The 17,333-nt window shown below is 26.3% G+C and overlaps 2 protein-coding genes across 3 annotated transcripts in view; both read right to left on the bottom strand.

The window, feature by feature from the left end:
• Positions 1-3,697, bottom strand: part of LOC100201689 (E3 ubiquitin-protein ligase RBBP6) — a 40,321-nt gene extending 36,624 nt beyond the window's left edge. Inside the window, exon 1 of one of the 2 annotated variants that reach the window (XM_065798901.1) lies at positions 3,164-3,697. In XM_065798901.1, the coding sequence (XP_065654973.1) occupies positions 3,164-3,332 (169 nt within the window). In that variant the 5' untranslated portion in view covers positions 3,333-3,697. The remainder of the gene's footprint in view (positions 1-3,163) is intronic. The other variant, XM_065798902.1, reaches the window with a different exon arrangement.
• Positions 3,698-14,179: 10,482 nt separating this feature from the next.
• On the bottom strand, positions 14,180-15,475 carry LOC136082085 (52 kDa repressor of the inhibitor of the protein kinase-like). Its single transcript, XM_065800663.1, has one exon. The coding sequence runs from the start codon at positions 15,473-15,475 to the stop codon at positions 14,180-14,182; it is 1,296 nt and encodes a 431-aa protein (XP_065656735.1).
• Between the last annotated feature and the right edge of the window lie 1,858 nt (positions 15,476-17,333).

The following is a 17,333-nucleotide window of genomic DNA, read 5'->3' as shown; positions in this document are numbered from 1 at the left end:
TTATTAATGCTCTGTTTGAGTGTTTAAGCACTCTATTTTGTAGGATACATTTAAAATTATTTGTGTGTATGTATGCATGCATGCATGTATATATGTATGTATGTATGTATGTATGTATGTATGTATGTATGTACGTATGTATGTGTATATATATGTGTGTGTGTGTATATATATGTGTGTGTATGTGCGTGTACTATGAGAGTAACAAACGGCTTTTTAAAAAAACATAAAATAAAAAAAAAGCAGAAATAAAAAAACTTAAAGAATTTTAATAATGGTGTCAAAATATTCCACAAATTTGTGAAATATTACAGTATTTAAGACATTTATAACTTAAATACTGTAATATAATAAATATTACTAATTCTAATTAATTTAATTTTACTGTAATTTAATTTTTGGTATAGATTAAAGTTTATTAATTTCATTATTTATGAGTATTTATTAATGAAGTGCTATGTAACTGTAACTTATTTGATAAACAATTTTCTATTAATTTACTTATTCATATATATATATATATATATATATATATATATATATATATATATATATATATATATATATATATATATATATATATATATATATATTCAAAATACTTTAAATTAATTAATTTGTACTATCAGAGTAAATAATATAATACCAAATAATGGCTTTTCAATTTTTGTTATAACAAACATAAAATTTCAATTTGAATTTCATTACATAAAATTAAATGAGATGTTGCTCACCAGAACTCTGAATGTGTTAATTGTGCAAGCGAATTCAGAAAAGTGCAAGAACTTCGAACACAAAATAAATAAAAATTGAATTAAAATGTAAATACTCTTTATTTCCAAATTATTTGATAATTTTTTTCTATTTGGGAAGATATTGTAAATAATAAAAGCATATAAATATTTCTGACTAAAATATTCATAAACAGGCAATGGATAAGTAAAACCCTACTTTGATGTATTAAATAAGAACAAATGTTGCATATTTAAAAAAACTTCATAAACGGAAAGTTTATTATTTTGATCTTAATAAGGACTAATTGGTAAATAACTTAAAACTAAAATTAAGAATGCAACCTATAATAACATAGGTAAAAAATTAAATCTTAATTTATATGGTTTTCATTTCTTTTTTAATTAAAAAATTATGACTTAACTTATACTTTTTATTTTTTTTTAAATCAAAAAAGTATTAGTTTAAACAAATCTTTTTTTTTTAATAAAAACTTCTACTTTAAAATTTGATACAATAAGTTATATTCAAAAAATCAAAGAAAGAAAAAATGTTACCTTTTTCAGTTCAATTTCTATTTATAAACATTATCATCACCAGAATGAAATACTGGATCATACTCAGTTATTGACTTTAACTGTCAATAAACAGCTTGGTTACTAAAACTGAATGCCTTATCACAACTTATGACAAGTTTCTTGTTACAATGTTACTTAAAAAAAAACTTTTTCAAAAAATTTTATTAAATATTTTGAAAAAATTTATTTAGAGATAAGGGACTAGGGATTATTTAAGTAAAGACAAGTAAACAGACACACAAAAGTTTAATATGTGACTCACATATATTTGGCATCAAATACATTCTCTAAAAAATTTACAATATAATATAACAACTACAAAGTGGCATAGACTAAATCATATAAAATACTCTTATAGGAGAAGCACTTTTGCCAGTTTAAATTCATAGTAAAAAATTTTCAATTTTTTTTCTCTAACTAGTACTTTATCTTCTCTTACCAATTTGCTTAAAAATAACAAAAAACGAAACTTTTCGAATTTTTTTTTATTAAGTGACATAAACTTCTATAATAAGAAACTAAAAATTAAAATAGTTTTGTTTTTGTTGCATATGATAGCACTTCTATGATACTTTTAAGAGCACAAACCATGTAAAACAAAGCCACAAAGAAATGAGAGCCCAACACAAAAGATGCAGTCTAGTTACATGCATATTTATATGTATTCATTTAAGTATATGTGAGTGTGTGTGTGTGTATATATATATATATATATATATATATATATATATATATATATATATATATATATATATATATATAAACACACACACACACACACACACACACACACACACACACACACACACACACACACACACACACACACACACACACATATATATATGTAAATTATGTTAGTTATGTTAATTATGTTGATATATATATATATATATATATATATATATATATATATATATATATATATATATATATATATATATCACACACTAATATTTTTGCTAAATTCTCTAAAAATAGCACAATATCTCAAAGATATAGCTTAGCCTACTATGCATACAATTTTTTATTTACTGTTAACTAAACGCAAGATTTAGGATTATGATAGACTATATTTAATACTAGCAATAACTAATAACATTTAGTCTTGATTTAAAAATGAACTTGAAACGTGTGCATAAATAGAAAAAAAATGCTTGGTACAGCCAAGAAGAATTAAAGTAATTATTTTAAAAACAATTATTCTTCAAATCACTCACTGGTATTATACAAACATAATTTAAAAAAAAATGCTAAATGGTCTAGTTATAAATTAATTAGTTACATCTAATACTTTAACATACTTAAAAATGTGAACAAATAAGATTTAACTTTTTTCCACATCTTTAGCATTAATCCGATAGAAATATTTATCAGATTCAATCTGATGCAAACAATTAACAAAAATGAATGTTAATCATAATAATTTACATTACTTAAATTATATTATGACATTAATATAGACAATATTAGATTTCTTCTTAACTGTTGCCAAGATATTGATAAAAAGTTATGAAAATATATTGAATAAATTAAAATAGTATTTGTTAAAAAATATTCAGCTGCAAATTTATTTATTGCATTTTGAGATAAAACTTAATCGCTTTTGAAATTTTATTTTTTAATTTTAGGAATGTTTATATGTAACTAATAATAATTAGCATAAAATTGTAAATTTTATAATCATAATTATTCATATGTAGTAAGAGAACATATGGTCAGACCTTACTATATATACTGGTATTTTACAGATCTACTAGTTAGATACTTTACAATAATTATTTTAAACATGAATTGTTATGAATTTTTTAAACTGGCAAGAAGCACTTCTCAGCATCTGAAATGCTTCATACCTTCTTTTGTTTGCGCATTTGTAATTTCCAGGGTATAATCAGGAGACTTAGCAATTTTTTTCTGTAACATTATTGCGTCTCTTAAGTCATTTAAAGATACGGCTTGACAATCAAATGTAATCGTGTTATACTCCAAATTGCTGCGAAACTTGTAATGTATTGAAGACATTTTCTAGTGTTTATTTATTAACTTCAAATTAAAAGTGTTCAAAGCATATTTATTTTCGATAGGAATTCCACAAAATCGTTCATATCACGTTGATGTTAATCTTCGTTGTAAAGTGATAGCAAAAAACTGCAGCAACTATTCAATGATTTGCCACAGATTATTCATAAAATAATTTTTTTTTCAAATAGCCAGAAGTCATTGATTTGTTGATGAATTTAAAAACTTCAATTGCCTTTCGACAAGTCCCTGTCGACACACGTCTTTTTTTTATTTATTTTTATTCAAACGCAATCTTAAAGCCTATATTATAACATTTAAGATACAAAAAGTATTGCATTGTGGATAATATTATGTACCGCATTTTTTAAAGTACGATTATTTTAAACCACCTTTCTCACATTTAACAGACCACAATGAATAACGATTTATTCTCGGGCAATAAGTAGTAACTTTTTTTTTTCACATATAAAAAATATAAGTTCTTTAAATATAAAAAAATGTTGTTTAATATTTTGCTTCTTTGAGCTATGTAAATATTTTAGCATCTTAAATAAGTTTAAAATGTTCTTTTTTTTAACCATGTTGATATAATTTACAAAGTTCATCTTAAATTTACGGAGTTAGTTAGGTGCCTCTCATATAGTTAAAAACTAGTAATAGAGTGTTACTAAAAAGCATAAAAAGTACGAACAAACAAACAAAAGCAAAACAAAACAAAATAGAGTTCTGGTATGTTCAAAAAGACATTCACTGAGATGAAATTATGGCTCTCGAACTACGTAAATTATTCAAATGTTTAAAGAACCACACCTGGAATATTCAGTTTCTGATTAGGTTCCTTATTAAAAAACTGATATAGCCTTGGTTAAAACTATACAACACATAATAAAAAAACGGGTTTTTAGCTTGAGACATCTTTAATACTGTAAAATATTAAAAACATTAACAATCAGATAATTTGTATACAGTATATGTATATTTTAATGCTAATAATAATACTAATAACAATAATAATAATAATAATAATAATAATAATAATAATAATAATAATAATAACATAATAATAATAATAATAATAATAATAATAATAGAAATAGTAATAAAATATGATAATAATATAACTTATAATAAAAAAATCTTGATTTCCCTTTTAACATGGTGACTTTGTTTCTATTTTTCCTTGTGATTAAATCTATCATGTGTTATCTATAGTTTGTCTATCATGATGTTTGACCATGTCTTTGATATTTAACCATTTAAACTTTGTTTTTATACCTATATCATAACTCTATTTAACAACATAATCTTTCAACTTTGTGAATGATATTTTACAAAATGAAAGATATTTAGTTGATATTTTTGAAACGGAATGAATAAGTGCGTGCTTCAACTGACTTAGAGAACATGCTGGGAGTAGTAGATACATTTGGAAAAGGGTTAAAGTTGGAATTAAGATTGCCTGTAATAACCCAAACCCTTAGTTGATGTATGTACATTACTTACATGTTCTCCTGATTTAAATTCCTCAATATGTGAACATTTGTTGTATGTTCTACCTATTTAAATCAGTCTGATTGGTATAAATTTTACAACATAAAATACATTTTAGTTAGTTAATTAAGTTACATAAAGCCACAGTCTTGTTAAACTCATCATCAGCTGAGTATACGGGCCTATACCCAACTCTTATATCAGCTACTTTTGTGTGGAATTTATGGTAAATGATGAGCTGTAGTAACTATAATGATTGAAAATTGTCCAGTAATTGTTTAAATTCATCAATTAATGTTTCCTCAATGATAATATCTGGTAAAGTTTCTGACAATCTCACGATGAAATCGATTTCGAAGTTGAGCTTTGGGTGCTATGTGACATATCGTTTTTTTTAATGAACGTTGAGTTGCGTATCTTTATTTATTGACGAACGTCACAAAATAAATGTAAGAGATTTATGTCAAATAAGGAAGTTTTATTTTCAAATAATTTTTATTCTAGTTAATAAGTTATTAAATACATCAAAGATGCTTGGTAAATTTATTCAATGTTTGATAATTGCAAATTATCAAATATCAAACATTTTTCTTCATTTAATTAAAAACCACATCTTTCACAAGAATGTCCTGATGGAGTAAAATCAAGATCAACACCATATTTGTCTAATTGCAAAAGTAGTTTTGTTTTTATGATACCCACTTTCTCTAGTATTTGTTGAACATTGATAAAATATGTACCTCCTGATCCCTGTCTCAGTTTTCTAAACTGCTTTTCTAAAGGATCAGTTGTAAATGTTCCAAACAAAACATACTTGATAAAATATGACTTGTAGACAAGAGGAACTTTGATAACTCAACAAGACCATTACAAGTATGATAGATACTTTTAGAAGTGTCTTTAGTGAAGCTTTTAAAACGAACTATTTGAGAAGAGCACATTTGCTTAGCTATGTTTCCAAATTCTAACAGCTTTTGAAGATTCAAATCATCAGAAAAGAAAATAGCAGACCGATTCGGATCACGCATATGTACATCTGCATAAAGGCTATAAACATTAACAATTCTCCAAAATTAAGTTATTATTGAAATAAAAGAAATAGTATAATCAGCATCTTTTAACTCTGGGTTACATTTTAAAGCACAAACTGTTTCTTCACAAAATATTTTCAGACAAGTTGAAACTTTTTGCCTTTCAATTGATTTTGGGAACACAGCAACATCTGTAAATTTAGACATTTTAATCATTTGATTTGATTCTAATTTATGCAATGCTACAATATGAGACCATTTGGCAACTTTTTTTTCTTTATTAATAAAAATTCAAGTTCCTGTGACTTTTCAGTGATCCAATTATTGCGAATATTATCTAAAAGCTGCACAAAATCACACAGAAGATATATATTATCTTTTGTTCGCCAAGGTATGCCATCTGTCTCAAATTTTTTGAAAAAGGCTTGATTTACCCTGTTACCATCACAAACTATAGAAATAACATGACTACCGGCTGCTTTTATCGCAGATAAAAGAAAAGTAGTTTGTTCAAAAAGAAAATTTGAATCGGTGTCACGCACAGGAAGCATTTTACATAAAAATTTGGGTCCACCAAAGTAATAACCATAAAACTTAAAACAGTATTTGCAAGAACATATGGATTATTAACTGCTTTTCCAAAAACTGTTCCCCCATGGTACTGCAACATAGTCTTTACATAAACTTCATCTAATAGAAGAATGCAAGTTTTATGTCTAATGTCTGTTCAAAATGTTCGCTTCCAGTTTATGACGTCATCCGCACGGTGAATAGGCCTGTTATAAAGTACGCCTTGATATCAATCAATCGCAAAGTTATTTTTAAAAAAAATTGCTAAAGTAATAGGCCGGGTGAATAAAAAAGAGCAATTGCTTTTACTCAACGTTTTTGAAGCGATTGTTCACAAGAGCTAGCGTCTCTTGTGCCATCTACTAAAATTCATTCTCTTGTTAATCGTCATTCAATTAAGTCTCATCCATTTTCTGCGACTGTTCCTAAGTGCTCCAAAAACTCTTATTCGTCTAGTTTTTTTCCTCGAACATCAACTCTTTGGAATTCGCTTCCTTCATCTTGCTTTCCTGATTCATATAAATTGCAATCTTTAAAATCATCTGTCAATTGTTATCTTGTTCTACATTCTTTATATAACTTCCTCTTCTAGTAACTTCCAACTCTAATAGTGGTTGCTTGCAGCCTTGTTGGAAATGAAGATGTTTAAAAAAAAAAAATGCATTAAGTATTCAGTTTGAATTTTATGTAAACAAGTATTATGTAATGTTATGTGATATGTTCTTGTTATCTATGTTGTATAATACTCTCATAACATTAACAATATACCAATTTAGCTAAATTATTTAATATAAATTTTAAAAATGTGAAGCTCTTTCAAAGTACTTCTCTGGAAAAAATTGATGAAACTAAGCTTTTTTCATTTATGACACAAAGAATGTTCATAGAATATTGGAAACATGTTTCCTTGGATGTAGGTGAGTTTAATGCCTTGGTTATTTTTATTACTGAAGGTACATGTACATACTTGCATGCAATATAGAAATAAGATATAAATACTTTTTTATTTTATAAGTACTGTCTTTATTTTTTAAATTTTATTTATTTTTAAATAATTATTAATAAAACTGCTTGATAAACATTTCTCGAAAGCAACTACAGCACAGCTGTTTTGAGAATCTTGACATCTAAGTGTCAGTAAATATCATTTTCATCTAAGTATTTATTTAGTTATAAAGTTATCATAAAAAAATTATTTATATATTAAGAAACTTTTCCATTGAAACCTTTAGGAGTGCTCTTACTTTATACAATTTTTAATTTAGAATAGTTAATGATTGTCACCTTCAAGAAAAACTTGCAAAAAAGCGTCTCGATTTTTATAAAGATGGAAAGTATTCCGAAGAAGAGCAAATGCTGAAAGAGATTTATAATAAAATAGAAACTAATGATCTTTTAATTTTACAGGTTTATTTATTTGATTATTTTTAGTTTAAGAAATAATATTTTTTTTTGTTTTTTTTAAACTTTTAAACTAAAATCTTTTCCCTTGAAAAATAAAATCAGAAATTAACATAAAAATCTAATTAACTTTTTTATTTTTTTCAGGATGTACTTTTTTTTTTTTAAATCTTTTTTTTTTAATCTTATTATAGGATGTACTTTTATATGAACTTGAAAGAAAACATGTTTCAGAAAGAGATTATTTATGTAACCTTATTCATCCAGAGAAAGAAAGCATTTTTAAAAAAAAAAAAAATGTTGCCACAGCATAGTAGCACGGCTTGCGGAACTAAAGGTAGAATATTATTTGAATTATAATATTAAATAATAAATAAAGTTTATTTATTAATTTTGATGTAAAGTATTTTCATTGTGAAAATAAAATTGAAATTTCTTGCTGTTTAAGTTAAGACTGTTGTTAACTTGTTGTTAACTTAAGACCGTTGTTTAATAAATCTAGTTCATCCTGTTGTAAAGTGTATGACGACATATTATGAACAAAGTGTTGGTGTTTAGAAGGAAGGTTAGAAAAAGGTAAAGAAGTAAAAAGGAGAAGTAAAATGTGGAAGTAAAAAAGTAAAGAATGTTAGTAAAAGGTAAAGAAGGTTAGTTTTTAATTTTGCTCTACCGCCAGTATTTATAAAAAAGACGGACGTTTTCTCTCAGTTTAATAGCATTGCACAGTTTCTCTATACTCAACTTAGAAGCAGTGATTCAGAACCTCAACTTAAAAGTGAACTTTCTCACTTAGCAAACAATTATGTATATAAAAACACACCATCTGAAGGTTGTCCAAGGAAACACAAAATATTGAAGAGACTAAAGAAAAATGAAAGCATTATAATCACAAAACCAGACAAAGGGAAAGGCATAATTATTTTTAATAAGGCTGACTATATTAAATCTTTAACTAATATTATAAATGATAAAACTAAATTTAAGGAGTTAAAAGACGATCCAACTATTAAAAGAGAACAATCTCTACAAGGGTATCTTTGGAAACTTAAAAGACATAATTGTTTTGAAAATAATGTTTACAATAAAATATATCCTGTTGGTTCACAAACAGCAAGAACTTATGCTTTACCTAAGATGCACAAACTCAGTAAAGATTCTTCTCTACCACCTTTTAGACCAATTATTTCAATAATCTTGACATATAATTATAAACTTGCCAAATATCTTTCTGATTTATTGTCTCCTTAAATACCTAAATTTTATTCCGCCTGTAATTCTTTTGTGGAGAAATTAAAACAAGTTGATATAACTAACAAATATATAGTTTCCTATGATGTTGAAAGCTTATTTACTAATATTCCACCTAACGAAACTATAGATATAGCTACTGATTTATAATTAAAAGATGAAACGTGTTTAAAATATTTTTCTAAAGCTCAGTTCAAAAAATTACTTCAAATTTCAACATCCGGTTCTCATTTCTTATTTAATGGAAAATATTATGATCAATTAGATGGCGTTGCCATGGGTTATCCTTTAGCGCCAATTTTAGCTAATACTTTTATTGGGTTTCTCGAACAAAAATGGGTTAGTAATTGCTCTTCCTTCATACCAATTTTCTATAAATGTTATGCGGATGATATTATCACTATTTTTAATTCAGAGTTTGAAGCTCAGGAATAGTATTGATAACCATAATATAAGATATTATAAGCTTCCATTTATAGGATTTTACTCAAATTTTACTAAATCTAAAGTTAATAAGATCATTAAAAAATATTGTAAAAATGTTTTAATTTAATTTTCACTACCAAAAAGTTACAAAACAGTTTATGTATAAAAGATCCATTCCCTAAGCTGCTCAAATCTAATGTTGTTTACAAATTTTCTTGTGCTGGATGTAATGCCAGTTATATAGGAGAAACCTCCAGACACTTAACAACAAGGATTCATAGCATCTTACTAGTGACAAACAATCTAATGTTTATAAGCATTTAATTTCATCTGTTAGTTGTAAAAATCTAAGTAACTAAAATTGTTTTAAAATCTTGGATACTGCTTCTAACAAAAACAAATTAAAGCAGCACTCCATATTAAATGGGAAAATCCATCTTTAAATAAACAAACTGTTCATTATAATATATATTTGTCTATCTAGTTATTTTTTTTGTTTTGTTTTGTTTTATAATTTACTTAACTTTATTTTTATTTTTTTGCTATTTACGATATTATAACTTGTATTATAATTTGTATTGGTTTATAACAATTCTATTTGTCTGTTTATATTTCTCTGTAATGTCTTCAAATTTTGATTTTATGTTTATATCCAGAGTTTTAAATTGTTATTTTATCTTTTGAAAATGTAGTATGTTAACTACGAAACATGTCAAGATTAAAAAATATCGTGTTTTTCTTTAAAATATGTTCACAATGATTGCTATTGCGTTGCTTAAGAAATATATATATACATAAAGTTACCGGGGTAAATTTGGACAGCAGGGTAACTTTAGCCGTTTTTAAAAATTTTAATTTCACATTTGTAACTTTTAAACAGTTAAGTAACGTTTTACTATTTTTTTTTTATTTGTAATTGCAATCTTTCTTGCTTAAATTTTGATCTGAAGTTTGTTTCAAATGCTCTTTACTATAAGTGAAAAAGAATGAAAACTACATCTTAGTAAAACACAATCAAAAACTATAAAACAGAATATTGTCTGGGCGAAGATAAAACAATAGCAAACAACTCAGTTTTTCTTCTGTTTTAAAGACAAACGTTCAGATAAAATTAGGCGAAAAGCGAATTTTTGGCTCAAGTAACTACATTCTGGTTTTTTTACAGGGTGGTCAAAGTTATCCCGTAAGTTTATACTCTTTTGGGGTAATTTTGGCCAAGTAAACAGTATTAATTTTAAGATCGTTATTTATTATAACTAGAATATTTTTTTGAAGCATGTTATCCAAATAATTTATTTTGAAAAACAGTTTTTAGCTTGAATGTATTTTAGGATTTTGAAAGATGTATATTTTCTTGTTAAACTATATGTTGTTGTTGTTACTAAATCATAATTTTAATAACTTTATGACAAAATTAAAATTTATAGACTTTTATTTTCAAATTTAATTGCAATTTAATAAAACTGTATAATAGTTTAATGAATTACTACATTGCAGTTTGCTTGTATTGTTTATTTTACTTTTGTTTAAAGCATAATGCCTCGTAAATATAACAAGCATAGTGTTTGAAAACATGCATACAACACTTGTTCTAATATCATTCTTTTGAAAGAGTGTATGGGTGCAATTAATAAAAGTATGTCTATTCGTCAAGCCTCAAAAAGGTTTAGTATACCAAGAAACACTGTAAATAATAAAATGAAGTCAAAGCATAAATATGCATTGGTGCACTAACCAAATTTACTTATGACGAGGAGCAGTTACTTTCATCTATAATAAGTGTTTTGTGTGATTGGGGATTTCCATTGAATAAACGTGATGTTAAAATGTTAGTACCTGGTTATTTAAAATTGCAAAACGTACTCTAAAAATATTTAAAAACAGTCTTATTGGTGATTTTTGGGTTTTAAGTTTTGTGAAACGTTCACAGTTAACCCATAGAAATGCATCAAATATTAAAAGAAAACGTACAGCTATAAACAAAGAACAATTAAAAATTTATTTTGACAATATTAGACTTGAGCTTAAAGAAATTCCACCTTCTAACATTTGGAACTGCAATGAAACAAATTTACGTGATGAGTCTAAGAGTCCTCATAAAACTCTAGACCAGAGCCTTTTAGACATATTAAATGAGAAAAAAATGAAGGTGGTGATAAGAAAGATGTTACACAAAGTAAAAATAAGAATAAAACATATATATCCAAAAAAAAGACTTAAAATTGAATCTATCTCTGTAAAAAACTATAGTGAAACACAAACAGCATCTGAAGGTGAATCAGTCTCTATTGAATTTATGATAGATTACTGAAGAGGTGCCTAAATTTTTTTTAAAAAAAACAGAGTTTATGTTTCAAATTGTTTGTTTATTCTATAGTGCTCTCTTATTTTTTTGCTTTTTCTTACATTTAATAAAAAAATTAGCAAGTTTTTTTTTTCATTGGGTTAAAAATTAATTTAAAAAAATCAAGTTATCTTAGCTAATCCCAGCAAGCACACAACGTTGAAATAACGTTGAAATAACGTTGATCGACGTTGATCAACGTTATTTCAACGTTGTTTCAACGTTGTGTGCTTGCTTGAAATATGCTTCTTTGATACTGTTTATATTTATTTTTATTGTCCCTTTTTTAATTTCTTGACATATTTTAGGTACCTTTTTTGAAATAAATGTTACCTGTAAGTTTAAATTACATTAAATGTGGTTAATAACGCTAAATTTATTTCTGGTGCTAAAAAAACAATTTACTATGACAAAGTTACCCCATTGCCGGGTAACATTGACCACTTCATTATTTCTATAAAATTTTGGATTTGGTGAATACAATGAATACACCATTTTACTAATTAAATGACAGTAATGCACAACTTTGAGCATCAAAATAGTTTTGGGAAAATGTTCCTTTTTTTCAAAAAGTTATCGTCTTTATCAAAATTGATACAAAGTTACCCCGGTTTACGGTATGGATTAAGTTGTTTTGACGCGAAACTTTTTTTGTTGTTTTTTAAAAAACTGCTGTCGCTTTATGGAAACGTTTTTGCGCATGTTATCTTAAAGTAGGAGTATATATATATATATATATATATATATATATATATATATATATATATATATATATATATATATATATATATATATATATATATATATATATATATATATATTTATATATATATATATAACTTTATGTGTATACTTTTAACAACCATTGACATTGTTTCAGGGTTGCCACTCAAATTTGAAAATGAAATTCTATGACTCTTCATAAAATTATATGATAAATTACTAGAATAAATTATATGGTACTTGCCAATGTCTAAGCATTTGCAACTTGGTCATTATAAAACATGCAAACCAAAAACAAATTGGCAAAAAGTTCTGAAATCATGTCTGAAATAAACTCTTTTTCTTTTACTTCTCTGATAACTTACACTGAAAAAATATTTTTTTCAAAAAGGACTTAGACTAGACATACGTGTACTTTTTTTTGGATCCTTAAAATATCGCGTATAGCAACGTTACGTCTCAATTGTTTTTTTTTTAACTTTATAAAGTGTAGCAAATTGAGGCGTAACTCAATCTAGATTTGAGACGTAACTAAAATACGTCTTAAACATAGATTTTTTTAAAGTTACGTTACCTCTCAATTAGTTACAGGGGCGGATCCAGGAAATTTTTTGGGTACATCTGATTTTTCCACGAGCAATTTTTCTCCTCCCCACCCCCCCCACAATTCCGGAGTTGGAGGGGAAGGAATAATACACCATATATATACACAGGGCCATTCCGAAAAGATCTTCAAGGAGGAGGAGGGGGGGGGGGGAGGAAATAACGTATGTTTTTGCCGAGTTATTTCTAAAAAAAAAAAAGTCATCGTTTACTGACATTTGCTGACTATAGTTAAAAACTTGCCTAATACAAGTCTAAATTTGCCGACTAATTTTTCAATAAAGTTTTTGTAGGGGGTGGGGGGTTAGACACCGCTCTTCCCTAGTGACAACTCTGTATTTATAAAAAAAATACGCAAGGATATTACTAGGACATCTTACCATAGTAAAGTCGTATATTTACATAAAATTCATTTATATTGACAAGTTAGATTAATTTATACTCACAAATTAGCTTAATATTTTCACATTCCATTTTTAAATTATAATCTTACACATTTTACACATCTTATATTTTTATCGTAAATAATTATATATTATGTTTATATTGTAACAAACATAAAAAATATAAATATAACAAAATAATTATTTATTATAATAATAAATATTGAATTTTATATAAAGAAATTAGATGCCTCAATCTTAGTTTTACATTTTGCATAGCAAAAGTAAGTTTTAAAATCTTTATTCTATTTAAACTTACATAATACATAAAACTTCAAAAAATAAAAACGTTTACACTATAATTATTACAACATAGCATTTACAAAGAATGATAACAGCAACAACGATATATCTGAAACCAACTTATGTAACGCGATGTATGCCAATAATTTCTTTATGCCAAATAATGTTTTAAAAAGATTTGTGGCTATGAAAATAGCCGTTTTTTTTTACCAGTCGCAAATAAAGATGACTTTTTTTGTTCTGTTTTTATTTTTAGTAATTTGTATTTTTTTAAACTTTATATTTTTAAATTTTTTTTTAATATATTTTATATTTATTTCAATTTTATTTAAAAGTTAATCTACGATTAATAGTAGCAAACTTATCAATGACTTTTTTTATATCTATAACTATCTCTGTATGAATATTCATTAATGCTAAACCATTTAGGCGGTCCTGAACCATGGTGCTTCGCATGTAATTTTTTAGGCGCCGAAGCGAAGAAAATGACCGCTCACACTCACATGAAGTTAATGGAAAGGTAGCAAGTAACTTTAGACAAACTTTTATGTTTTCAAAACCAGGAAAATTTATCGCTTTTAAAGTCTTAGAAATATTAGAAGGGATACCTCCTTTAAAATTTAACCAGAAGGCTTCCCATAAATCAAGCTCACCAGACAAAGCAAGCGGATTCGGTAAATCTGTTCCATAAAAGTCACTGAAAAATATGATGGAGCCTTTCCAACTGGTGCCACGAAAACATTGCACTACTGAAATCATTTTTCTAGGAACTAGCACAAGTGCTTTATAACATTTTAAGGTAGTATCATCAAACCTTGTATCTAGTTCAACACTGAGATGGTCTAACAAAGGAATCGTGATAACAAACTTAAAATAATCAGAAATAGATTCAGAAGGTGTATTATCTCTGTTTTTGGAAATAAAGGAAGTTCTTGGCTTTGTTTCGGCTACATTAATATTTTGTGCAATTTTTAAAGCCTGTGCATAACACATTTGATGGTGCTGATCAACTACATTTCTAAGTGAAAATACAACATCTTTCAACGCCTGAATAAGATTTAAACCATCATAAATATCATTACTCTTTGACTGCAACATTCGCGTTATGGGAAGAGTTAAGTCAAACACATTTCTTGTTATGCACATAGCAACAATAAAATCAAAACCTGTAATTAGTTTCAGAAGAGACGATGCACTTGAAGATGTTGAGTGATTAAAACTCTTACTGACATTTAAAGACATCTCTTTAAGACAAGAGACCAAAGGAATAAAAAGTTCTTGAAAAGTGTCGAATCCATTTACTTTTTCCACCCAACGTGTCCTGCAAACATCTTTTAACTTTATTTTAACAGCCGATGGAACAGTACTTTCGATATGCTCCTCTAACTTTTGTTGTCTCGTAGGTGAAAGATTAAAAAAATATGATACTTCTTTAACATGTGTCAGAAGATTCTTAACATATTGTATGTTGCACGAGGCACAAATAGCTAAATTTAGCCTATGGCTATAGCAATGAACAAATGAAGCTTTTTTATTTAGATTTAAAATGCGAGAGGACAATCCTTTGATATGACCAGCCATTGCTCCAGCACCATCATATGACTGTCCTCGGCAATTCATGATATCTAAAGAAATATCTGAAATACTTTTTAGCAAAATATCAAATAATCCTTCACCAGTAACACCATTTGTTGAAGTTCAGAATGTTGAAGTTCAGAATTACTTAAGGTTTTTGCAACATTTGAATAACTAGTATAGTTAGAAACCAAATAACCAATATCATAATTATTGGACGGTAAAGAAAATAATTCACAACATGTAATTTTACTAAATTTTGATAATGATAATGGTGGTTGAGTAGAGACTTCCATTGGTTTCCTTTTTATATTATCCAATAAAAGACTACTATCTTGATGTTTGGCCTCGAAATAAAATTTTATTTTAGTCTGCGACATTTTGGTGCTTTCATTTAAAATTTTTCGTTTTAAGTTTCCTTTTATTATCACAGGAGTATAATGGTTGTGTTGGAAAGGAGCAGAAAAATCATATAAAACACCTTCATAACAAAAAAGGAGATAAAAAGACTCAATATCGTTTAAAGAGGTTATACGAGGTACAATAGTAGAGCTGAATAAAGTTTTAAACTTATGTAGACCAAAATCTGGATATAAACATTCTATTTTCTTATTGCAAACACTTGATAATGCAAGAATACAAAGGAAAGAAGACCAGTTTTCATTGTTACAATTATTAATAGTTTCTTCTTGAACTAAATCTATACTTTTTTTTCCTGAATCCAAAGAATTTAGTGATACTGATAAAGGAAGAATGTTATCAAAGCATAGAAAAGAGCTAGTATTATTAACAAAAGCATTATGAAAAGTTGGATGATTAGAATAAAATTCGGCATTTAAGAATAATTCAATTGATGTCTGTAATCTTAAATCATTAGCCATACAGTTATTTCCAGTTAGACACAAGGAGATAGAACTGTACAGACAGTTTCCAGTTGATTGAGACCTGAGATATACATAAAATATAATAATTAATGTATTTATATGAAAAATTTATAAATATTTTTAACTAGCTACCAGTCAATATAACATTACAATTAACCAAATAGTTATTTATAAAATTATGGAACCTGAACAAACATCTTTACCTTAAAACAACAAAATTGCCATTATGTTTTTCTTTAAAACTTTTTGGAAGATAGATTTCAAAAATTTTAAGAGTTTTTTCTGCTTTGCAAGAGTCGACAATAATAATATCTTTACAAGAACAAATATTTTTTTCTAACATATCTTTCAAAGAAATCAATTTTGTTTTATCATTTTGTAACATAATGTTTTTAATTTCTTGATTGATTGACATTTTAAATTATTACTCGGACAGACAAATTAATGCTTGAACATTTAAAATTAAACAAATTTTGAATATTTTGAATTATTCGTATGTATATTAGGGTGTATGTGTTAGGGTACGTCCGACAGTGTTTTTTTTATAAAAAATCAGAATATTTAAAAAATAAATAATGAAAACTAAATTAAATATAAAGATAAATAATATAATGAAATAATACTGGGTACGTCTATTGATGTATTTTATCACTTATAGAATATTATTATTATTTTTACCTCCTGATGATTGCAAAACAAAAGATTTCGTCAAAAATTTATTAAGGGTGTTATGCATTAGGTACGTCCAAAAATTGTTATAAGTAAAGAAAATTTTCAATTATTTTTCTAACAAGCTAAATAAAATCTTAAAAAAATTTTTAATTATATATTAAAATAAAATTGGGTACGTCTATTGATCTGTTTAGGTAAATATTATTTATCAAGAATTGCTTAAACCTCCGGTGAAGATACTTTTATATACGTTTTAAAAATCGCTTTAAACAAAAACCATTGGTATTTTTATTTCACAATTGCCCGTAAAACCCTAACCCTAACCCTAACCCTAACCCTGACCCTAA

This window comes from Hydra vulgaris, chromosome 06 (assembly GCF_038396675.1).
Source record: "Hydra vulgaris chromosome 06, alternate assembly HydraT2T_AEP".
Lineage (NCBI taxonomy): Eukaryota > Metazoa > Cnidaria > Hydrozoa > Anthoathecata > Hydridae > Hydra > Hydra vulgaris.
The sequence above is the reverse complement of the archived record's forward strand: the minus strand, read 5'-3'. Positions and strand labels throughout refer to the sequence as shown.